Here is a 24,640-nt window from a genome sequence, read left to right as displayed (position 1 = left end):
GCGTCCCTTACAGGAATGTCTAGCACATCAGTGGAGTCAGGCTCAAGGACAACTTACAGATCTGATGTTGGTAGACAGCCGCACACACCGCTCTCTGCCGTGGTGGAACACAACAAACTTATCCAAAGGGCTGCCGTTCCTCGAGCCAGTTCCACAGATAGTTCTAACATCGGACGCATCACTCACAGGATGGGGAGCTCATCTCCTCAATCACACCACCCAAGGCAAATGGACCACTCTACAGAAAGTGCTCCATATCAATCATCATTCCATCTCCATGTACAAAACAAGGCTGTCCTCATCCAGACGGACAACATGACAGCCCTGTATTACATACAAAAACAAGGAGGCACACATTCTCTGCAGCTGCCTCAGCTCGCACAGAACATTTGGAGGTGGGTCATTCCACAAAACATGTACCTCCTTGCAGAACATCTTCCAGGAGTTCACAATCCGATTGCAGATCTGTTAAGTCGACAGATACAACAAATTCATGAATGGGAATTACATCCACAAGTTATTCTACCATTCTTCCAAATGTGGGGCCAACCACACATAGATCTGTTTGCCACACACAAAAACGCAAAATGCCCAACCTTCGCCGCCAGGTTTCCACACCCGTTGTCCAAGAGCAATGCGATATGGATGAAGTGGTCTGGCAGATTTGCGTTAGCTTTTCTGCCACTCCCACTGATTACACTAGTGGTACGCAAGCTCCGACAACAGTCTATAAAGTTGATCCTAGTACCTCCTACATGGGCACGTCAACTGTGGTTCACCACCCTGTTGGAACTCGCACTAGTACGCACCAAAAACTACGCCTCTCTCCATCACTACTAACGCAGAACCATGGAGAAATAAGGCACCCCGATCCAACTCAGCTGAATCTGGCAATCTGGCTCCTAAAGTCCTAGAGTTTGGTTACCTTAACCTTCCTCCGGACTGTATAAACATCATTAAAGAAGCCAGGCGACCTACAACCAGAGCTTGCTATGCAGCAAAATGGAAGAGATTTGCCATTTACTGCGCTAACAATCATATCGATCCACTGGATGCATCCACCCAGAACATCATTTGCTATTTGCTACATTTGCAAAGATGTAATTTAGCATACTCATCCAAATGTCTACATCTAGCAGCACTTGCCACTTACTTACAAAACAGACAACACTTGTCACATTTTAGAGTGCCAGCAACTATGGCCTTTATGGAAGGCCTTAAAATAATCATTCCTCCTAGATTACTACCGTCTCCGGTGTGGAATCTCAACATTGTACTTACTAGACTCATGGGACCCACATTTGAACCTTTACATAAATGTGAACTTCAGTTCTTCACATGGAAAGTAGCTTTCCTTATAGCAATCACCTCTCTTAGAAGAGTAAGTGAGATCCAGGCTTTAACTATTCAAGAACCCTTCTTACAAATACACCGTGACAAGGTAGTTCTCAGGACAAATTCAAAATTCCTTCCTAAAGTCATATCTGCTTTTCATCTTAACCAATCGGTAGCGTTACCAGTGTTTTTTTCAAAACCCAGACTCCGTGACAGAGAGAGCTCTTCACACGCTAGACGTCAAAAGAGCTCTACTTTATTACATTGGCAGAACTAAAATCTTTCGAAAAACAAAAAAATTATTTGTAGCTTTCTCTCCACCTCATAAAGGTAATCCTATCTCTAAATCTGTGATTCCAAGGTGGATTGTCTAATGTATACAAACATGCTACCAAAAAGCCAAACGCACATTAACAGTTCCCCCTAGAGCGCATTCAACACGCAAACTAGGGGCTTCTATGGCATTCTTAGGGAACATTCCCCTAGTAGACATCTGTAAAGCAGCAACATGGTCTACAACACACACCTTCACTAAGCACTATTGTGTTGACGTACAAGCCAAACAACAAGCTTCTGTGGGCCAAGCTGTTCTTAAAACACTTTTTCAAACTACTGCAACGGATACAGATCACCACTGCTAGGGGAGATACTGCTGTACAGTCTATGCATAGTGTACTATCTGCAACTCATATGCCTCGAACGGAAAATGCTACTTACCAGTATGCATCTGTTCTTGGCATGTAAAGCTGCAGAGTAGTACACGCCCACCCGTCTCCCCGGGACCTGTATCTGTTCCAGTAATATCTTACTTAGATATACACACATGGACATCCTTTTTCTTTTCTACTAACTCCATCATTTCCCATCATGGCGAAAAACAATATAAGGATGGAGTCGATTCCCATGCGCACTATCGTCCAGCGGAGGAGTCACCTATCTCGTGACTACAAAGACTTCTTCCAAGACAACAACAAGGTGCAACCATCCGAGCCCAACACCAGATGACGATCTAATGCATAGCGTACTACTCTGCAGCTCTACATGCCAAGACAGATGCGTACTGGTAAGTAGCATTTTCCTTACAGCTACTGCTGGTAAGGGCCTCCCTATATGTAATTTATTTGTGAACTTCCTTACTAATACAATGAGTGCCTTGGATAAAGAAATCGATTTTGTGGAAGAACGGTTGTCCGTTATTAGGAAATCTGTATCCGAAAAGTTAGTAAGTAATGCTAAGAGTAAATTGCATTGGGACTCTTCCCTTATTGCTTTCTAGCCTTGGAAATTCAGTAAAGAACAGAGGGTCCAACCCTTATATATTTGATTATCCTCTAACACTCGATGTGGCAGCTGATGATGCAGGTTCTAAATCAACCCTTGACCTGACATACTCTTCGCCATCAGCCACAAATTAAAAATATGCGAATCATGCCCGCATGGGAAAGGGAAAGCTGTGTCTAAACCAGTGGAGTCCCATGGCCCAGAAAATAACTTAACTGTTACAAAGGAGGGTGGTGACCAGAAGGCACTGGGAGACTACTGAGTCATATTTCAATTGAAATCCCCAGCTGAAGGCTATTGGTATGTGTAAGTCCTGTTTTGAGTGTTGCCAAATGGAGGGGTTGGGAGGTGAAGATGAGAAACCTGAAATAGGTTTTTGCACTGGCATGGGTTAGGCTTATCATTCCTTGGATAGCACTCTTTAATATTCTACTGTTGGAATGCAGAAGCAAAGAACGTCTTTAGTTGGAAACTCTGGAAATAGTTCATGTCTAGAAATTGATTATTTATGTCTAGATTGTTAAATGCAAAAGGTTGCAAGGCTGTATTTTTACAGTACTGTGCATATTTCCTAGGAACAATATGTAACAGGTGCTTGTTAAAATACTGTCTCATCCATCCCATCTCCCTCGCCTTGGCTTACCAACGGAAGCTCCTATCAAGAACTTATTTTCCTTGATATTGGCTGATGAAGATCATTTTTGGCATTAAGGTTGCTCAAATTATGTCAAAAGCAGAGACTGTGAAAGGGAGACCCAATTTTTGGGTGAGACAAATGAGATGGTTATGGTGTGTGCGGATGGTATCTTTTTAAGATCTGAAAGTTCCTGCTTATTTTAAAATCCCTTCGACCCTTTTGGAAAAGGAACTCGCAGGGAGCATAATAACCGGCACGTTTGCCATAGTTGTAATATTGTGAACATGGAAAGAGGAAAATTGGTTTGATCCATTTTTATGCAGCATGAGAAACACTATTTGAACCAATGTAAGCAAAGTAATGTATCTCCCTAATTGAGAGTCAAAACCTCATACGTGATCATTATTTACATCAGAAATTTCTATGCAGCTCTGTAAAACTGAAAATTGCTTGTCATATCTATGCTCTTGACAAATGTTTACTAGCTAGCAAAGATCTATTCTACTCTAGTTGTTCACATTTCACATTTAAAGAATATAAAACAAGAAATCACTTTTCAGGCTTCAGAGTACCGAAACCTACAAATCTTTACAGGGAACTGACAGAAATTACTGGATTTATTTGACAGAAATCATGCTAGTCATATTCTGACATTCACGGTTTCATTGATAGCAAAATCTTCTTCATAAATCAAGGTTGTATGTTAATGATACCGCCATTGAGGAGGATCTGCAGTAGAGCCACATTGGCTCACCACATACGAAGGTGAGGCCATTGAATCGTTCCACAAAGGGTATTTTAAAAGGAATTTTAATTTAAAATGGCTCTTCTGATTTTGTTCGTTTCAGGGTTATCCAAAGGAGGGGTGTTGTAATGAGTCTATTTCGATTTCCTCCAAAGGCCAATAGTGTCACTTCTCTCTGTGCAGATGCCTATGAAATGGCGAAGATGCTGTGTGATAAATACTATATGGCTTCGCCTAATCTGGAAATCCAGGCAGTCAATGGTAAGGAAATTGTGTTGCATGTGATTGCATCACTTTCGGTAGACTCTAAGTTGGTGTCTGGATATGTGAATATATGACATACCAAGCGAGTAATATGTCTGTGTATGTTTGTGCGCATCTTGATCTGTATATACAAGTCTTGTAATCTATTTATGTGTTTGTTTCAGTACGTGGTAGAATGAGGGCACTTATCCGTGAATCTGGTCATTGACCTGTATTCTGCTTTTCTCTCCATAGCTAATGAATCAAGACACCCAATTCACATTGTATATGTCCCATCTCATCTTTATCACATGCTCTTTGAGCTCTTCAAGGTAAGCATAGCTCTCCTTTTTGTTACTACACAGCCCCCACAAGCGCAGAGCTACCTATACCTTTTGGCGTACACAACTGTCAGGCCCATATGTGCCACTTGCTCATTCCCCTCTGTCAGCTTTACATGCAATATATACAACTTCAAAAAGCAGCATTATGTGTCTTGCTTCCTTTCCTCTGTAAAGGACGCTTTACCCTTCTGACCATGTCAAACACCCCCTTGTCTCTCTTCCAAACATGTCGGAGCAGCAGGTCTTTATGCTATTTGATCTTGGTTTCCTTGTAGAATGCCATGCGAGCGACAGTGGAACACCACAGCTCCAGTCCCTCGCTCCCCCCCATCAAGGTGATGGTGGCTCTGGGCGGCGAAGATGTCGCTATTAAGGTAGGATGAGATGTAGTGTATTGTCATAAATGTATGTATAGTAAAGCTTGATGACACTTTTTTTGAAGCAAGCAATGCCACAGGTTGGTCCAAATGGGTAATGGAGATATTTTTGCCTTAGATAGGAACAGGATTATTTTTTAGAAAAGTCGAGTGTTCTCAGAAGGACAACGCTATGCTTTATCACATTAGAATTGCTGTGAAACACAAATCCATAGATCTCATTGAGCTGGAATAAAAAATAAAAAAACAAATAATAAGAGGATAATTCCTTTTAAGTCCCTATTCCCAGCGGGGGCATCATTATAAGAAGCTGCCCTTCATGGGAGATTTCCTTTTACTGGCACCTGGGCCGTATTACTGTGGGGAATATTGGCCTGTGACCTAGCAGTTGGCACGCATCTATAGAAAGAATTCATGAACATCCTCACCTGAGCAAAATAGTAAACAAAAATAAACCAACAGTATCTGCATGCGGGCACATTTATTTTAGTCTAATTTTGTCCATGATCAACGGTGGAAGTAAGGATTGTTCTTACATGAATCTGTTGTTTTTGTGATGGCCCTTAACCTCAGTGTATGGGCAACTGCAGTTAACCTGGCAGCTGTGTTTGTTTCAGATGAAATTTCGACATTGTGCATCTAAGTCTCTGTATGGCATGCTGCAAGTAGGTAAAGTGCACAGGCAGGGTAGGATGTCTACAGCTATATGTTTTGAGTGACTGGTACTTGTGTGGTAGAGTCAAGTTATATAACCTCTAGTCTCTGAAATAGCAGGTGAACCCTGTGCTTGAGAACACCCAGTTGCCGTTACGTGAATAGAACATCTGTTGTCCTCAGTACAATTTGTGCTGTAGTCAACCAGATGTGATAGGGGAGTGGCTTGATGTAGAAGGACCTGAACCTGCATAGCAAGATAGATGGTTTTGTTTTTGGACCTTTGTGTGAAGAGCACAATGTATCGTAGTATGTAGTTCTTCCTATGTAGTGAGGCGGTAATTACCTGTCTGTATTGGGTGTTTTAGTATGCATGTGCGCTTATTGAGAGGTCTTTTTCCATGTGTGGTGGAGCATTATGTAGCTATGTCTGTTATGGCCACTAGTTGGCTCTTTTATGTCTTGTGCGGAGGTGATCTTATGTCTTGGGTGTCTGTTAACCCTGTGTGATGGAGCCTGGGAAAGTTTCTTACAGTCTTGTATGGAGAGGGGACTAGCCTGGTTTGTGTTTATTGTGTCAGTTGGCCCAGAATTGAGGTGTTGGTCAGCTCTGTTACTACTGCATGGTGGTTGCTCATGTGGGACAGTGACGAGCCCTGTGTGTCTCGTACAATGGTCATCCTTTTGTAATGGAGCATGTTTGCTAGAATAGTGTTTCCCCCTTCGTGTTGGATTAGGGGTCACATTTTAGGTTTCATAGTAGTAGTTGGCATGTGTGATGAGATGGTGAAGGTTGCTGAGCACTAGGTAGCCATTTCTGCCTTGAATGGCTGTTGGCCATTGTATGGTTGGATCTCTCTGTGATGTACGGTGGTATTGACCCTTAGTGAAATATTTATGTGTTTTACAGATGAGTGACCGAGGAGGTGGTGTCCCACTACGCAAGATTGAAAGACTCTTCAGCTATATGTATTCTACTGCACCCATGCCACAGCTAGGTGCAGGTGGAACACCTCTGGTGGGTATCATTCACATATTTTACTGCCCCTGTATTAGTCCTGCCTTGTGGTAGTGACCCCATAATCATTCCACTTTACTCTCCCAACATTCTCTCCTCTCTTCCTTAATTCCAGTATGCTGCCGTTTCATATGCCTTCTTTTAATTTTACCCATTTCTCCCCAGGCTGGTTTTGGATATGGGCTTCCTATTTCTAGACTCTATGCCAAGTACTTCCAGGGTGACCTGCAGCTTTACTCCATGGAGGGCTTTGGAACTGATGCAGTCATTTATCTTAAGGTACGGAGTTTGCCAATCACCCATTGCTGCGTAATATAAAGGGGGCAGGTGGCAAGATGGTCAGACCGTATGTGATGGAGCGTTTGTGAGCTTCCTTTCGTCGAATAGTTCATACTGCCCACTGCATACTACTGGTGCCTAAATTCTCAACAAGAGGCAACATAAAGAGATGGTTAGAGGATATAATGGGTATGTATTTCAGATCATTTGCTGTGGCCGTTCATCTTTAGATTGCCATAGTGCATTGAGATAGTGTATGAATTGATCAGACAATTTGTGGAGGGTTTTTGGGAGTTCTGTAGATGAGACTTTTTGGGTGGTAAGTAGGGGTATTTGGATCCTGTAAAGGATTCCATTGCCCCCAGTTATAACTGCTGTTAACAAAAAATGCCAATATTTTGTGTCACAGTACCTTGAACTGAGAACCGTCAGCAGTGTAATTTAAATCAACTGGTCACAGAAATGTCTTTACACCTTTCCTCTTCACAACAGATTCAGACAGTTATCAACAAACTGAGGCACTCTGAAGCTGGAATAATCCTATTGTTGCATGAGTGGCCTCAGCAAGCTAATTTTCTGATTGGGGTCCTGCAGCTTGGCCAAACTACTTCTGAGCTCCTTCTGAACTTCAACAAGACTTTGACCAATGCCCTTTAGGGAACTTGGGCCAAGCTGTAATCTGACCTGCCAGTTAATAGACAAATTGGCAGGTGTCACCGTCCTGCTCCAGGAGACCCGGCCTTCTCGTCCCAGCAGCCTTCCCCAGAACGTCTCAAGATGCAGGCTTCCACAAGCCCTTCTAATCCGAACTCTTTTCGTACCTCTCCCCCTGATAGGAAATTGAAGCAAGTGGCGACATTTTTAAGCGCCTCTTTTCGCCCACTAGTTTGGCTCTGCATTCTGTTAAAGCTTCCTGTTTGTCAGGCCGTTACAGTCATGCGTTTGGTATTCCCCAGCACATGTCCTTTCTGTTGTGCCAGAAGATCTTCACCCTGTACTATCTCAGGCGATAAAAGACTGTTGTGATGCGGTCAAGTTCACAATTTATTTGTGCAATTTGGACTAGTGTTGCCATTCAAGGCTTGCATGGTTATGCTCAACTGGGTTCTTTGGCGTTGTCCAGTCCTCCTTGGTGGCCATGCCCTGTGATGAGACTCGCCTGCTCGGAGACAAGGCGCACTCCACCATTGAACATTTCAAAGAGAGTATCTCGATCTGTGCACTCTCAACACCTTCCTCCAGAAGGAGAAATTCAAAATGCTCACCATGGCCCAGGTCTTGTCTGCCGTCGAACCTGGGGACTGGATAATGGTGGTGGTGTACTCACAGGACGCCTATTTCCACATTCCCACACTGCTGGCCCATTAGCGCTACCTGCGGTTCGCGGTGGAAGAGGAGCTCTTTCAGTTTGCTCTGCTTCACTTTGGTCTCACCAGTGCCTCTCGGGGGATGGGGACGGGGATCACAAAAGTCTTGGCGTTGGTGACAGCCTTTCCTTACCTTGACAACTGGCTGTTATAAGCAGGGTCACCCCAGGCAGTCGGGATAGGCTCGCCCTAGGGAGTCATCACCCACCTCGAGACTACGGCAAACCTGCTGTCATCTTTGAGGTTCACTATCAACATCAAGGAGACCTCTCTCCCACCAAGTTTAGATTTAGCAGGAGACTGCAGAAGATCTGCAGTGGTGTTAACTGAACCGTAATTGGGTTAGTGGCAGACCCCTCTGTTTCCGCCACCTAGAACTGACAGTGGTGACTGATGCATCGTTTCTAGTGTGTGGAGGCCATCTGTAAGGGGTCAAGATCAGCAGTCTCTGCCAGCCGAGGGGCTCCAAATTAACCTTCTGGAGCTGACATTGAAAGCCTTCCTTCTGTCAATCAAAGGGAGGCTGGTTGGTTCAGGTGCTAACCACCACCATGTGGTACTGTAACAAAAAAAGGCGTGGTCAGGTCGCGGACACTATGCTAAGAGGCCTTGTGCCTCTGGTAGTAGCTGGACTCGCAAGGAATTTTCCTGGTGGTGAACCACCTGGCAGAACCTTTAAATGCCAGGGCAAACGAGCTCAGTCTTCGATACCTAGTCATCCTAGTGGTTCTGGATTGGGCATGGAGAGTATAGTATCTGGAACTGTTGGGCTTAAGCATATGTCCTTCAACCTGCTGGGCAGGGTTCTCCACTTGGGCCTTTGCAAACTCCACCTTCCTGCTTTGAGATTGGCAGCTGCACACTTTTCACATTCCTCTGGATTTTTTTTTAAGTCATCTTGGCAATCAGGTGTCCCTTGACTAAAAATGTATATGCCTGTTGTTAGGAAAAATTGGTGTTTCGGTGTGGCACTCATCAGATTGACCCCCTCCAGGCCAAACTATCTGATGCTTTGTTATTTGCTCTGTCTCCTGCTCAGCATGAATTTGCTCTTGGCAAAGTTAAGGATTATCGTTCGGCCTGGCGGCCTTCTTATGTTGTTTGATCAGCCCCCGCCTTGTTTAAATAACCAGTTGTGATGCTATTTTTGAAAGGGTGGCAGCACATTTCCCCATCTTCTTTTTTCATGCCCCTGGTCCTGAGCTATCTGAAGTGACCTCCATTCATGTCTCTTCATAGCTGTCCCCTATGGCTCCTTACTATTAAGACTGATTCTTATTGCCATCACTTCGGCACAGGGTGCGAGTGAGATTTATGTTCTGTGTGTCACTCGTTCTTTTACCTCCTTTTTCCCAGACAAACTTGTTCTATGAACACAGGTCTCCTTCCTATCGAAAGTTGTGATGCAGTTCCACGTCAAGAAAACCATCACTCCCTCCTCTGACTCACCTCTCTAAAGAGGAGTGACTTAATCGCTTAGACACCACAAGAGTGCTGATCTTTCACATGTATAACATCAGAGACCACTGGGTGGACAATCGGCTCTTTTTGGGGTTCTTAGGAGTGAAAAAAGGCATGGTAGTGCAGAAGAGAACTATCTTGCGTTGGATTGTGTGCTGCATTAAGATGTGCTACGCACTGACCAAAAAGTAGCCTCCAGAAGGACTACGTACTCATTCTACTAGGGCCAAAGCTGCTTCCACTGCATTGGTACATGGTGTTCCTGTCCTAAGCATTTGCCAGACCGCTTCATGGGCTTCCCGCCATACTTTCACAAAGCATTATTTCCTGGAGAGTTCGGTTCCCTGGGAGGGGTATTTTGCCCAAGCGGCGCGGAGGACTTTTTGGTTTGAGTCCACTTCCAGACTCGCCTCCAAGTAGGTATTGCTTTGGCATTTATTTATAAGGTGAGGAACCTGCGGCTAGAAGTCCCTATTGGGATTACAAGTTACTTACGTTTGTTAATGCTCTTTTTGGCTGCTTCCTCACCAACTCTCCCAACCTCTCCTTTTCTGTGATTGGACTCTATCTGTTAATAAAATCCCAAGTCTAGGAATCTTCTTACTGTCTACCCGTTTGTTTTTGGTGCACTGTGTCTAGTGCCCCTAGCAGTCTTGAAAGCAACAGCATGCCGGAATGGAGCCTATATAGGCCCCAGACTTCATTTCTGGAGAGGAGCAGTGTCTGTGCAAAACCACAAGGCTCCACCTACCAGCGTACAGAGGTACTGCTGAAAAGTTTCTGGATCCAGTTTAATGCCTGGAGATTCAAAAGGTGAGGAATCTGTGGCTCAAAAGTCTCCACCAGGAAGAGCGTTACGGAAAATAGGTAACTTGTTCTTCGTATCCATAAAGTAGAAGTAATTACAGCTATGCTGTGGAAAATACCCCAAAAAAGAAGACCTATAAGGAAAGTATTCACTATGTGTTTGAATGATAAAATATTGTAAGAGTAGCTACGCCTTGTAAAAAAAAAAAGGAAAGTAATGGGTAACTACAGGTGTGAATGATTTCTTAAAGAACTATTTTGTTGAATAGTTAAAGCAATTCCTGGGAAGTAAAGAAGCTGTCGCTGCCACCAGAATATATCACCTCATTTCACTGCTAAAATGGGATGTACGACGTTACCACGCATGGTTTTACCAGGCGTACCTTTACAACGCGTTTTTTACAGCGCAAGTCGTTACCACGACTTGCGTTGGAGGGTTGCGGACTTAGGAATTTTTTTATTTACTATTCCAACACCAGCCTACATACAGTAGGGAAGGTGTTGGATAGTAAATTAAATTATTCCTTGTCCTGTAGCGCCCTCCAGCGCAAGTCGTGGTTACGACTTGCGATGTAAAAGACGCGTTGTAAAAGTACTGCGGAGTAAAATCCGCGTGGTAAAGGATGTTCCCCGCTAAAATGTGCTCTAAGAACCTCTCTACCACATGGCACTTGATTGCAAAATGTATATAAACATTTAATCAGATCAGTTTTAAAATTATATATTAAAAGCTCCCCTTGAAGAGACTGCAAACCTCAAGCATACGGAAAACTTGAAGTGCTACAAACTAAAAAACTGGACACAAGTTTTGATGTGACAAAGTCAACGGAGGGACACATCCAGTGACCTAGTTTAGTTTTCTGAACATGTAGGTATATTTTGGTAATATTTATGTGAGAGTAGAATTTTTGTGACCCCGAATGAAGCAGTCTACTGTATCTTTGTGATTCTCTAATAACACTAACAAGATCAACAGCAATAACAAGTACATTTGAATGCCAACATGGTGCTGTGTTTAAAAAGTTATGCAATAATGCATACCTCTCCCTATCAACATAGGAGTCTGTGCAATGGTTATTTCATCGAGTTAAATAGATAAACTATGTCTTAGAGGAGAGTAGTTGGGGGCTATCTCAAGGCAAGTAAATGAGGATATCGTAAGGAATATCTGTAGGGAACTAGATGGGAATTACTGGTAGAGGCTAGATGGTGTATGCTCACAGTGGATGGGGTAGGTTGAGGTGAGCGGTTGGGTGTTTTGGAACTAAGTACATAGGCATGTTTGGGACAAGTAGATATTTGATGGTGAGTAGGTGGGGATGTTTGGATGGAAGGAGTAGAGTAGACGGTTATCGGGAGAATAGATGGAGAAGTTTAGAGGCACTTGGTGGGGGGTGTTTTGGAGATGAATACAGTTGTTTGAAGGAGACTAGATGGGGAAATTTGAAAGAAAGTATGTGGGAATGTTTGAAGTAGTGTAGATGGAGATCGATATTTGGAGTTCAGTAGACTGAGGTGTGGAGGAATGTTCATGGAGATGTTTTGTGGCAGGGTTGGGGTGCTGATGTGAGTTATGGGAAGTTAAGTCAATGGGCAGTCTTTTACCATATTTATATATTATATTATGTTATTATTATAAAGGCTTTTATAGCGCGCTCTATTACTAAAAAATAGTATCCTGGCGCGAAAAAGTGAGGGCAGAGCAAAGAGTAGATGAGGGTATTTATGTAGCATTAATATGTATGTGTTCGAGGCATGTGGGCCGCTAAATTCATATCTTGTGCATAGATCGCCGCCTAGTGTTGGGTCCGGATGCCTGCACCTTGTTGTCCTGGAAGAGTCTTCGAAGTATCACGAGATAGGTGGCTCCTCCCCTGGACTACAGTGCGCATGGGCATCCTCTCCATCCTCAGATTGGTTTTTTCCGCCATTGGGTTCGGATGTGTTCCGAGACTCTCGTTCGGAACCTATAGGAAAAACTGGTTTCTTCAGGCCAAAAGGCCTCTTTAAGCGTCGGTATTGTACTTCGTTCGGTTCTGAGTTAAGTTACCCGGTTTCCCGGATACTTGAGCACTTGTGCTCCCAGCTTTTTAGGCCCAATCGAAGACTGACATCGACGATGGAATTTCAGGCCCCGTTTAAACGTTGCCCAGTCTGTAATGTGAAGTATCCTCTCTCAGACGTGCACCCTGTGTGCAACAGATGTCTCTCTCCAGACCACGACGAGGAGAGTTGCTTGGCCTGTTCAAAATTCAGGTCGGAAGAGGCGCTCGCTCTTCGACGTGAGGCGAGACTACCGGCGCGGAGAGCGTCGGATGTGGAGGATATCTTCGAGGCTGGGGACGATGAGGGCGTCCAAGAGGAGGAACCGGAGCACTTCTCCGACCCGGCCTCCTGTGAAGAATCTTACTACGGAGAAGAGGTAGACGATGATAACATCGAAGACGATGAAGCCGTCGAGGTAAGAGACGACGGTATGGCCATTGGAGCCGCAGAGGGCGGTTCCAGCGATGAGCGAGACCCAACCGAAGCTTCGGGGGTCGAAAGTGACACTGTCTTGTCAAAGGCTCAGGTCGAAGCACCGCCTGAAGGCCTTAGCCAAGATCTTTATACTCATTCTACAGCCCCGCAATCTGGCCCGGCTAAGAATACTTCAGAGCCTTCGGTGGGTACGCCTTCGAAAACGAAACCGAAACTGACTAAAGACAAATCAAAATCGAAACCGAAACTGGTCAAACCAGTATTCGTTTCGCAAAGCCTCGTTCCATCGGATCCTAAGAAGGCTCGGAGTGTCATTGCCCCTTCGGGGTCACAAAAGGGTGCCAACCCGAAGATCGGTACATCCAAGAGGGTGCCAAAGACCAAAGAAGATGGAGCGACGTCGTCTAAGGCTGCCCCCGGGGGCGTGGACACTGAAGACGGACTTGGGTCGCAGCCGCCCCTCAGTCTGAATGCATACAAGTTGATGCTGGTGAAGGTTCTCGAAGACAAGAACAAAATGGCCGCGTTGGAACGTGACGCATCAAACCGCAGCCATTTTGGGAGTCCCAGCGCAACACCTGGCTCGACGTTGGCGATGACCGTGAAAAAAGTCAAACAGCCATCGAGGCCTCCACCTATAGTCTTTGGACTGCCTCCGACCGTAAGACCTAAAACGTCTAAGCCGGCACAGGGCTCCGACCCTGAGAAAATGATGTCAAAACTTAAGGGGACGACCGCCACTCCTGAACGTGTCGGTTCCAATCAATCTTCTTCTGAAAGCTTAAAAAAGTTGGACATTGACTCTGCAACTGGAAGACTCACCCTTTTCAAACGGAAGATCTTGCCGGAGAAGCCAATGGAATCCTATCAAATTCCACTTAAAAGGAAAAGGGACTCTGCTTCCTCGCCAGTTCTTTTTGAGTCCGTAAGGCCTTATGGACAAGCCTTTACACTTTCCCCCACACGCACCGAGGATGGTGGGGGGATGACCAAAATGACGAGCAATTCAACTATCCTGATGTGTCTAATCAGGATGATTCGCAGGATGTGCTCGACGATCAAGGCACGGTGGACACCCAGTGTTACCAAGTTAAAACAGCTCCCACAGAGGATACTGCGGCGTTCAATGCTCTAATTAAAAGGGCAGCGTTGGATCATGATGTGGTCATGCATGCAGACCCAGTTGAGGAGGACTTTCTGTTTGATACCTTCTCTACGTCGGACAGATCAGTGAAGACGCTGCCGATGCTGAAGGGTGTCCTTAAGCACGCCGCTGACATTTTCAAGGACACAACCAGAGCAAGGGTGGTGAACTCACGAATTGAAAAGAAATACAGGCCTGCTCCTGTGGACCCTTTGTATATAAGGGGTCAATTGCCATTGGACTCTTTGGTGGTCTCCAATGCCCGGAAGAGGGCGAACTCACAAACAAGTGGTGATGCTCCTCCCCCCGACAATTAGAAGCCTCTGGGAAGCGGGTTGCTGCGCAGGCAGCAAATATTTGGAGAATAGCCAATACACAGGCTCTACTGGCTAGATACGATAGGGCTCACTATGATACACTAAAGTAATTGTTGCAACACTTGCCTGATGAATATAGAGAGGGGCGGAAATGTTGATTCAGGAAGGGAAACTGATATCAAACGCTTCTATCAAGTGTGCACTAGATTCAGCTGACACTGCAGCCAGGGCCATTAACACTAGTGTGATGCTAAGGAGGCAGGCATGGTTACGAATTTTAGGATTTAAGCCAGAAATACAAACGAGTTTGCTCAATCACCCCGTTAACCCAGATTTCTTGTTTGGGCCTGACGTTGACACAATTCTTGAAAAGATCAAGAAGGACACCGAGACGGCTAAGTCTATGGGGGCCTTGCAGTCTCAACAGTTCAGAGGGGGTTCTTTTCGTCGCTCAGGTAGTAGAGGGCCGTCAAGAGGGCAAACATCTCAGCAAACACAATACAATAAAGGTGGTGCACAGACCACCTTTAACAAAAACAATAGAGGTGGATACCGTGGTAACAGCGCCAAAGGCAGAGTACGTGGAAATAATAACACCAGGTCCTCAGCAAATACCAAACAGTGACGTCTTGTCACTGCCCCCGGACCATGTAACACCGGTCGGGGGACGACTCCAGCAGTTCCTGCCAGTCTGGGAAAGCATTACCACAGACAGGTGGGTGAGGCAACTTATCCAGTACGGGTATTGTTTGGAACTGACATCCACTCCACCCAACATACCCCCAAGACACCATCCTATGTCCTCAGAGCACTTAAATTTATTACAGCAAGAAGTGGCCAGCATGCTGCAAAAAGGGGCCATAGAACTGGTGCCTCTAGAGGAGCACGGGACAGGGGTGTACTCTCTCTATTTCTTAGTCCCAAAGAAGGACGGGTCTCTCAGACCCATTCTGGATCTGAGACCCTTGAACCTATACATCCTTTCAGAACATTTCCACATGCTGACTCTGCAGCATGTCCTACCATTGCTCAGTCAGGGGGATTTCCTGACAACTCTGGATCTGAAGGATGCATATTTCCATATGCCCATACATCAGGCACACAGGAAATACCTCAGGTTCACTATACAGAACAAGCATTACCAGTTCAAGGTACTACCCTTTGGAGTGACCACTGCTCCCAGAGTGTTCACCTAGTGCTTGGCGACAGTGGCGGCACACCTTCGAAGACAACACATTCATGTCTACCCATACCTGGACGACTGGCTTGTCCAAGCAAAGTCGGCCCAGCAGTGTGCCAGCCACGCGTCCCGCACAATTCATCTTCTGCACAGTTTGGGATTTTCTCTGAACTATCCTAAGTCGTATCTTCAACCCGCTCAAGTACAGCAGTACCTGGGAGCGACGTTGGACACTGTGACAGCTACAGCCCAGCCAAACTCGGTGCGAATCAACAGTATGCAACTGCTGATTCGCAAATTCAGACCACAACACTCACTACAGGCGCAAGTGTTTCTGCAGTTGATAGGCATGATGGCCTCCTGCATATTCATAGTCCCGCACGCGAGACTGCACATGCGTCCGCTCCAAGAGTGTTTGGCACAACAGTGGAATCAGGCTCAAGGACAATTGAAAGACCTAGTGTTGGTGACCGGTCGTGCGTACAACTCTCTGCATTGGTGGAATCCATGCAACCTTTGCAAGGGACGACCGTTCCAAGAGCCTGTACCACAAATAGTGCTCACGACGGACGCATCCCTCCTGGGGTGGGGGGCGCATCTCCTTCATTACACAGTGCAGGGACTATGGTCGAATCAACAGAAGAAGATGCACATCAATCTGCTGGAATTGATGGCAATCTTCATGGCAATGAAGGCTTTCACGATACACCTGTGGAACAAGGTCGTGTTGATCCGGACGGACAACATGACGGCCATGTATTACATTCGGAAGCAGGGAGGTACTCACTCTCCACAGTTGTCACACTTGGCACAGAGTATGTGGAAATGGGCCATTCAGAGCAACATTTTCCTCATGGCGGAGCACCTCCCGGGCCAGGACAACCAGATGGCGGATCTGCTCAACAGGCACAGTCATCAGGTGCATGAGTGGGAGATTCATCCTTCGGTGCTGCAACCGTACTTCCGGCAGTGGGGGCATCCAGAAATTAACCTGTTCTCCACAAACGAGAACGCAAAATGCCAAACTTCGCCGCCAGGTTCCCACACCCGCGGTCTCAGGGCAATGCGATATGGATGAACTGGTCAGGCAGATTTGCGTACGCTTTTCCGCCGGCCCCACTCATACCTCTGGTGGCACGGAAACTTAGACAGCACTCGATGACTCTCATCCTGGTTGCTCCAACGTGGGCGAGGCAGGCATGGTACACCACGTTCCTAGAACTTTCCGTGGTTCCTCATCAAAGACTGCGCCTTACACCCAGTCTTCTCACTCAGAGCAATGACGAAGTTCAGCACCCAGATCCCCAACAGTTCAACCTTGCGATATGGCTCCTGAAGTCATAGAATTTAGGTATGAATCTGCCTCCTGATTTTATGGACATCATTAAGGAGGCAAGACGGCCTACCACTAGGGCCTGCTATGCTGCCAAATGGAAACGTTTTGTCATTTACTGTTCCAACCATGACATAAACCCGCTAGATGCATCAACACAGAACATTATTTGTTACCTGTTACATTTATACAGATGCAATCTGGCATACAGTTCTAACGTATTCATTTGCGGCAATAGCGGCTTACTTACAGAACAGGCAATGCCTTTCACTGTTCAGAGTGCCAGCCATAAAAGCTTTTATGGAGGGACTCAAGCGAATCATTCCACCCAGAAGACAACCTTCACCGGTCTGGAATCTTAATGTAGTTTTGACCAGACTGATGGGACCTCCTTTCGAACCTCTCCACTCTTGTGAGATACAGTTCCTAACTTGGAAGGTTGCCTTCTTAGTAGCGATCACGTCGCTGAGGCGGGTTAGCTTGCTGCAAGCCCTAATCATTCAAGAACCTTTTATACAGGTTCACGCAAATAGGGTGGTACTACGCACTAACCCTAAATTTCTGCCCAAGGTAGTTTCTCAGTTCCACATTAATCAAACTATTGAACTGCCAGTTTTCTTCCCTAATCCAGACTCAGTGGCAGAAAGATCACTGCACATATTGGACGTCAAACGGGCTCTCCTGTACTATATAGACAGGACGAAGGATTTCAGTAAGACTAAACAACTCTTCGTTGCTTTTTCACCACAGCACAAGGGCAAACCCATTTCCAAATCAGGTATAGCCAGATGGATTGTTAAGTATATTCAGATTTGTTATCAGAAGGCTAAACGCACACTAACAGTCCCCCCAAGAGCGCATTCGACACGCAAGCTAGGGGCATCCATGGCTTTCTTGGGTAACATTCCATTAGAGGACATATGTAGAGCAGCCACATGGAATAATATACATACATTCACCAAACACTACTGTGTTGATGTACATTCCAAGCAGCAAGCTGCTGTAGGACAGGCTGTTCTAAAGTCCCTCTTTCAGGCTGCTGCAGCTGGCTCGGGCAACCACCGCTAAGGGAGAAACTGCTATTTATTCTATGCACAAGATATGAATTTAGCGGCCCACATGCCTCGAACGGAATATGCTACTTACCAGTATGCATCTGTTCTTGGCATGTAGGGCCGCTAACATTCATATCGCCCGCCCATCCTCCCCGGTGCCTGTCGCAGCTGTAGCAGTCAGAATTATTTGTAAAGCATGGTCATCAGGTATCGTATTGGACTCCATCTCTGCCACAATGGCGAAAAACAATCTAAGGATGGAGAGGATGCCCATGTGCACTGTAGTCCAGGGGAGGAGCCACCTATCTCGTGATACTTCGAAGACTCTTCCAGGACAACAAGGTGCAATCATCCGGACCCAACACTAGGCGGCGATCTATGCACAAGATATGAATGTTAGCGGCCCTACATGCCAAGAACAGATGCATACTGGTAAGTAGCACATTCCTTATGTTGGATATGTATCTAATTATTTTTGGAATAGATATATATTTTTGTCAATAGGATACAATTCTTGGATATGTTACATTGACTGTTTCTTGGTGTTGCTATATTAATCTGTCTTTTATTTTCAGGCACTGTCGACGGACTCAGTGGAACGCCTTCCTGTCTACAACAAATCCGCCTGGAAGCACTACCAGTCAACTCAAGAAGCAGATGACTGGTGCCACCCCAGCACAGAACCTAAAAATCTCTCCACATATCGTCGGCTCAGCTAGCTGGTAGCATTTTTCACACCGTCCTGGCACTATGTCAGGGACTAGTTTCTACACCCTCGTAAGACTAAGTCATGAACTAATCCCACACCTGCTGCAATATAGAGGGTGATGTATGCAAGTGGCATGGGGAACCTCACAGCGTGAGGTTTTGTGCAGTGTTCATCTGTTTTGTGTGTCCAAATCCTTCACTGTGGGACCAGTGTGTCCGATTATCTCACATCATGAGTGCTTTGGCAATTTAAAGAAGATGTCTCAAACCTTCCTTTGAACAATATCCAGCACTTTGAACACTCCAAGTATTTTGACCTACCTTCTGCAGTTGTTACCGCTAAACGGAAAAGAAATCTGACAGGAAAAGGCCTTAAAGGGCCATTTGAAAATGTGACGTTTTGAGACTGATCCTGAGAAATCGAGAGAACAGACGAGCGAGAAGTAGGATTTCATCTCTCCAGACAAAGACAATGGATGATCATAATCCAATTTTATTTTTCATGGAGAATAAATCTTACTTCGTTTTATCAGTGTTTTCCCCAAATATTTTATTTATTCTGTGCGAAACTGTTGTTCTCTTTGCAGGTGGAATGTACAAAGCAAAGCAGAAATTGAGGCAGATGGCCCTGTGGAATGAGAAGTGTTTTGCTTATTGGATTTCTTAAACTTTCACATGCTGTTCATGATCCTGCTGCTTAGTAGGTTGGGTCTAGCTAGGTTACTTGGTTCGCTCGTAAAGAATATTGACTGAACAGTGTCAATGTTTCACCCCACAGCACGATTTCCCTTCATTTGGCTTGAGCTGACACAGCATGACTGAAAAACGTTATGGAAGAAAAGGAGCAAAACTGATGATTCATTGAGGACTTCAACACATTGTTGGCAAATGATTCATTCCCGAAGATAGACAATGGAGAACTGTTCACTTCTTTATCCATTTGTGAGGTTTCAATGTGTTTAGTTTGTTCAGTTTTAGAAAATAGACTGTTATGTCAAGAGTTTAATAAGCTATTTCAGTGGACAGACAAACATTGATGGTCCTTGAAATAAACCAGGACCAAGTCAGGAATAAGTCACACTTCTTCATAGAAAAAGTTTTGTGATTCAGGACATTGGTAACCAGTTTTTCTAAGTCACCACAAGGATGCCTCACATTGTGGTTCTTGGCAGATCAATCTGAAGCGGTCAAGAACTGCATGAGAGCAGAAGAGAGGTTTCCCAAGTAAGTGGAGGCTCCGGAATGAGGATCAGACTGCTTTGGAAAAAATAACCCTGAAAACATTAAGATGATGAAAATGTCTATTCTCAAGATTAGAAGATACTACATTTTCAGACTACTCCAGAGGACCCCTTAAAGGTGAAAGGGATCTGACTTCAGCTGCGTCCAGCATTAGAGGAGCAATTTCAAAGCAGTTGCCTGAAAACAACATTTCCTGAAACATGCAAGACTGACAGACTCGTCCTTGATCATCTCCTATTTAAATGACAACAGATTCAACGTCTAAAAATGTACATCCACAGATGTTATTCAAAGAAGCATTAGATAAGTGATGAAACATCTAAGATGAAACCTTAGCCTTAAGTAAAAAATATCAGACCACATTACTCCTATAAAAATGATCAACATTCCAGGGACTGTTGGATATTGACTGGTAGATATAGAACACACAATGGAAGAATTAGGAACTATTCGGGGATATATTAGGGTGCTTGGATCAGTAGTCTTACATTTGTGAGGCGAGTTCATTTATTGCATTTACGGCTTCAGTTGACTCCTGATAATGAGAATGAAAAAGCTGATGCATTTTCTTGGAAGGGCAGACATTTACAATTACGTTGATGGTTGTCAACACCACAGCTTTACTTGCAATATATGAGCTTGGTTATTGGAATGAAATGGAAGAACCCTTGAAATATTTAATAGAACGCAATATGAGAAGAGGTAGGGTACTGCAGGAGGAAATTATAATCCACTGGAAGTGTTAGGCTGCATTTTATGCTGTATAACCATTACATGCTGTTGGTGCCTTGGTGTGAGTCTTGGCTCAGAGTTTTAGTTTTGGCCCAAGTGGAAGCACAAGGCCGGAATATGCCATTTGCTAGGCAAACTTTATTTGGTATACGGCTGGAAGAGACTCTAGGTGAAATGTATAATCTAACTGACAAATGCAGAAAATGTTTGTGGTTTGCAGGTGACTATGTTCTGACAATTATATCATCAGGACATGCATAGGTATACACTGCAGTATATAGGACAACATGGAAGATAATGGCAACCATTGCAGACTCCTCAAGAACTCCAATAAAGATTCATGTGCAGTTAGCAGAGGAAGGGGCTGTACAGACAAAAATACCACTATCACTAAATAATGGATGAATAGAAAGAAAATGTCTGTTGGAAAAAAAGCACTTGACTCAATTTGGCACCCATTGTAAAGTTAATGGAGACTGAATTGGTGATAAAACCTGATGATATTATTATAAGGCAACATATGCTTCAGTCGCCTCCAAGTTGAAGACAAACGTCGTGCAAACAAGGGTATATCAACCTTGATGTGGTCTCGTCTTACCCCTGTTCAGCATGCATGTATGTGATACTTGTATAATGTGAGCCTAGCCTGAAGACTGTCAATCGCTGTACAGGGTCAAAGGTAAATACACAATTATTGAGTGACTGGAGTGGTATTGGCTTCTGGGATCAGAAGAGGACTGGTACTGCATCATCATGAAATGGTCTTTAAAGATGTGTGTGTTCAGCTCTTTCTTAAATTGGAGCAGGGTTGGCATAGTCTTGATGGACAGGGAGATGTTATTTCTGATCCTTGGTGCATAGATGAAGAAGGCTTGTTGCTTTGTTTTTTATTGTTCACCTTTCTATGCCTACAGACCGATGGTGTCCTAGCTGCAAGTGTGCCGAAAAAAAAGCCTGAGACGATCGGTTTTGCAGTGTAGTGGGGGTGCTGGTTGTGATGGCTTTCTAAATGATGGAACTGGTTTTGAATCAAGTTCGGGCCGGCAAAGGGAGCCAGTGAAGTTACATCAGTAGTGGGGAGATGTGGTCTTATTTCTTCAGGTTCTGTATGAAATGTGCTGTGGTGTGCAGGATGCCCTTAAGGGTAACTAGTGTGGATTAAAGGCGACCTATAGGGCAGGGGATTGGCGCCATATAAATGTGAGAGTACACAAGCCTGAACAGTAGCTCTTAAGTCGCTTTCTGTGGCGGGTGTTTTCACGTTCTTTAACATCTACTGTTAGAAGAACCCCAGGCTCTATATCTGACACCAAATACCTTAGAAGTAAATGGTTGCTGTCAGAGGATGTGTGGAATAACAAATGACATGCTGAGGCAACGTGGACCTTGTTTATTTGCTACTCTATCTTAATTCTGAATGAATGTTAACCGCTGCACTGCCAAATCCTCCTTATGCAGGCTGACAAACATTCCATGTGAGAAAGAGTAAGGAAAAGTAGATCAAGCAAAAAAAATGTTGAGGGGGATAATTACCCACCTCAAATAATTATCACAATCCTTGACAGAGTGAACCGTTAAGTCACTAAATAAAACTGAACTCAACCCCTCTGATGGCTATGGCACAGAGTAGACTGGCTTAACTTGGAGGCAATGTGTAAAGTATTTATGCATTCTTAAAACAGTAAAGAAGTTCAGAGGCAGACCAATAAAAATCCCAAAACAAATTAGAAATATCGAGTAAGATTTTAGAAACCAGAATGACACCAACATGTCAAAAATCCAATAAGGGAAACCAGAGATATGAATTTTTAAACTTGTAAGTAGAAATGGTGTCAAGAAGCACAAAGTGCCAATGATAATCAATGGTCGTGGTAGAGCAAAAACCTTGGTGCAATTTGATACAGACCACAATGGAGCACAGGTCAACTACACTAACCAAGTTCAATCTTGTCAAAGATTTTACCTTCTGGCTTTTGCCCTTTACGTCCCCATCCACCACAGAAGTACACTTCTAAAGACCCTCATGAGAGGCACTTAGAGACTCAAAGGGTGTTAGGCAGAGTCCAGTCCAAGTCCATTTGCCACTGATAAGCTCGGCTTCTTGTAGCTTGTATCTCTGTAGCCCAAGAGGTCTGCCTTTTGACCCTTGGAATCCAATTCATTGTACATTGTAAAAGAGGGACATCAGGTCCTATCTTCTAGGCTATTCTCCGGTTTCAGACAGCAAGTTGAGTCCTCTTCTGTTCTTCCACAGTTCTAGGAGTGTTCTGAAGTGGATGTCTGGAGATGACACATTTATGCCTGACGCTAGCTAGTGGGTGGAATGACCCCTGGGCACACCCTTATCAGTGGGTTAAAGGTTCCCGGACTACCCCTACCCACTTCGGGCATTTTCAAGACGTGACATTCTTTAGCCACGCTAAACTTGTGCTCTGTGAGATTTTGGAGGCTGGGGTGGGGTTTTGGGGAGTGTACTACGGTAATCCTAGTGTCCTCCCATAACTAACACCAAATACAGTTTGTGGCAGTCCCTGTATTGCCCTGAAACCCAAAGACAAAAGTCAAATGGGACAAAGCAGGATTCTTCAGCAACCAGCGAGTGGATACACAAGAATGTTTTTGGCATCCGCCGCTTAACATTTGAAGTGTGCCCCAAGTGTGATATGTAAAACCCCAACAGACCTGTCGAGCAGGTCTTGACACTCCAGCAGGATTTGACACTGTGAGATCAACAATAGGCCACCTGTCTGGGGGACAAAAGAATGGTACAGGCCTGAGTGTTAGCTACATCTGTTTGTGACAGCGTATTTTTCTTTGAAGTTGTCTCACCTTGTTCACACCTGTTCAAATTCTAATTTCTGGCTGAAGTAAGTGGGAGAACAAATGCAAAGGGGTGTCCAGAGGCTTAAGGCATGGAAAAGGTAACTTTGGAAAAGTGCCTCTTTCTTGAACGTTACTACAAATTCGATTGCACCTTTAAATTGGATTGAATTATATTTCTAGCTGCTTTCAAACCAAAATTAGCATTACTAAAAGTAATAATGTAATCCAGTGTTTTTCTATAGAACAGCCAGCACTGCTACAGTGAAAATAGCTTTTTAGGGCACATTTGCTATAAGGACATGTTTAACATTATACCTTTTAAATGTCCTATTTTTAAATACCATGCACCCTCCCTTTTGGGCAGAAAAGCCTATTTAGGAATGACCTACCAATATTTAAAATGAAGAATTAAGGGCTGTCAAAAGGGGTATTGTGGCAGGTAGAATTTGCAGTTAAAACTCATCAGCCAGACTGCATATAATAGGCATACATTCCCATTTGCACTGTCACAGCGGTGAGTGGCACAATGGGTGCTGCACCCCACTAGTGATATTTAACTTATAGGCCCTCGGCACTCTTTCTTCCATATCCTAGGGACTAATATTTTAAGTCAAGAAGTTAAATATGGCAGTTTGGGGGGGTATGCCAAGTTTGTTATGGTAAAAGGGGAAGCACAGGCACTTTACCGCAGGTTAGTAGGCGATAAACTGCACAGAGCTTTACAGCCAGCAAAAACAGTTAAGGCAAAAAAACTAGGGATACACCACACAAAGGACTGTCATTTTCAGCAATAGATAAATTACGCAGTGCCAGTCGCCAGTGTGTTGTGATAGATAGGTCAGAGTTTCCATAAGAAGAGCATTTCTGGTTTTGTTAATAACTTTGGTGCTGTTTGTAGAATCTCAATGAAACTTTCCCCCCAAAAAGTTAAAGCACCTCGGCTCCACTCTTGAAAGGTTTGGGGTGATTCATCAAGTGGAGAAAAGAAACAAGGGAGGCCTAAAATTTTGATTTCCCACACTAATGCCCTTAGGAATTTTCTGTTGAAGCTATAGAAAAAAACAGCTGAATGGAATT

General features: G+C 44.5%; 1 protein-coding gene across 1 annotated transcript in view; it reads left to right on the top strand.

The window, feature by feature from the left end:
* Nucleotides 1-19,295, top strand: part of PDK2 (pyruvate dehydrogenase kinase 2) — an 85,279-nt gene extending 65,984 nt beyond the window's left edge. The window contains exons 6-11 of the mRNA XM_086923966.1: nt 4,182-4,259; nt 4,497-4,573; nt 4,861-4,959; nt 6,527-6,634; nt 6,800-6,913; nt 18,634-19,295. Coding sequence (XP_086780092.1) covers nt 4,182-4,259; nt 4,497-4,573; nt 4,861-4,959; nt 6,527-6,634; nt 6,800-6,913; nt 18,634-18,777 — 620 coding nt within the window. The 3' untranslated portion in view covers nt 18,778-19,295. The remainder of the gene's footprint in view (nt 1-4,181; nt 4,260-4,496; nt 4,574-4,860; nt 4,960-6,526; nt 6,635-6,799; nt 6,914-18,633) is intronic.
* Nucleotides 19,296-24,640: the final 5,345 nt, after the last annotated feature.

This window comes from Lissotriton vulgaris, chromosome 5 (genome assembly GCF_964263255.1).
Source record: "Lissotriton vulgaris chromosome 5, aLisVul1.2, whole genome shotgun sequence".
NCBI classification, from domain to species: domain Eukaryota; kingdom Metazoa; phylum Chordata; class Amphibia; order Caudata; family Salamandridae; genus Lissotriton; species Lissotriton vulgaris.
The sequence above is the reverse complement of the archived record's forward strand: the minus strand, read 5'-3'. Positions and strand labels throughout refer to the sequence as shown.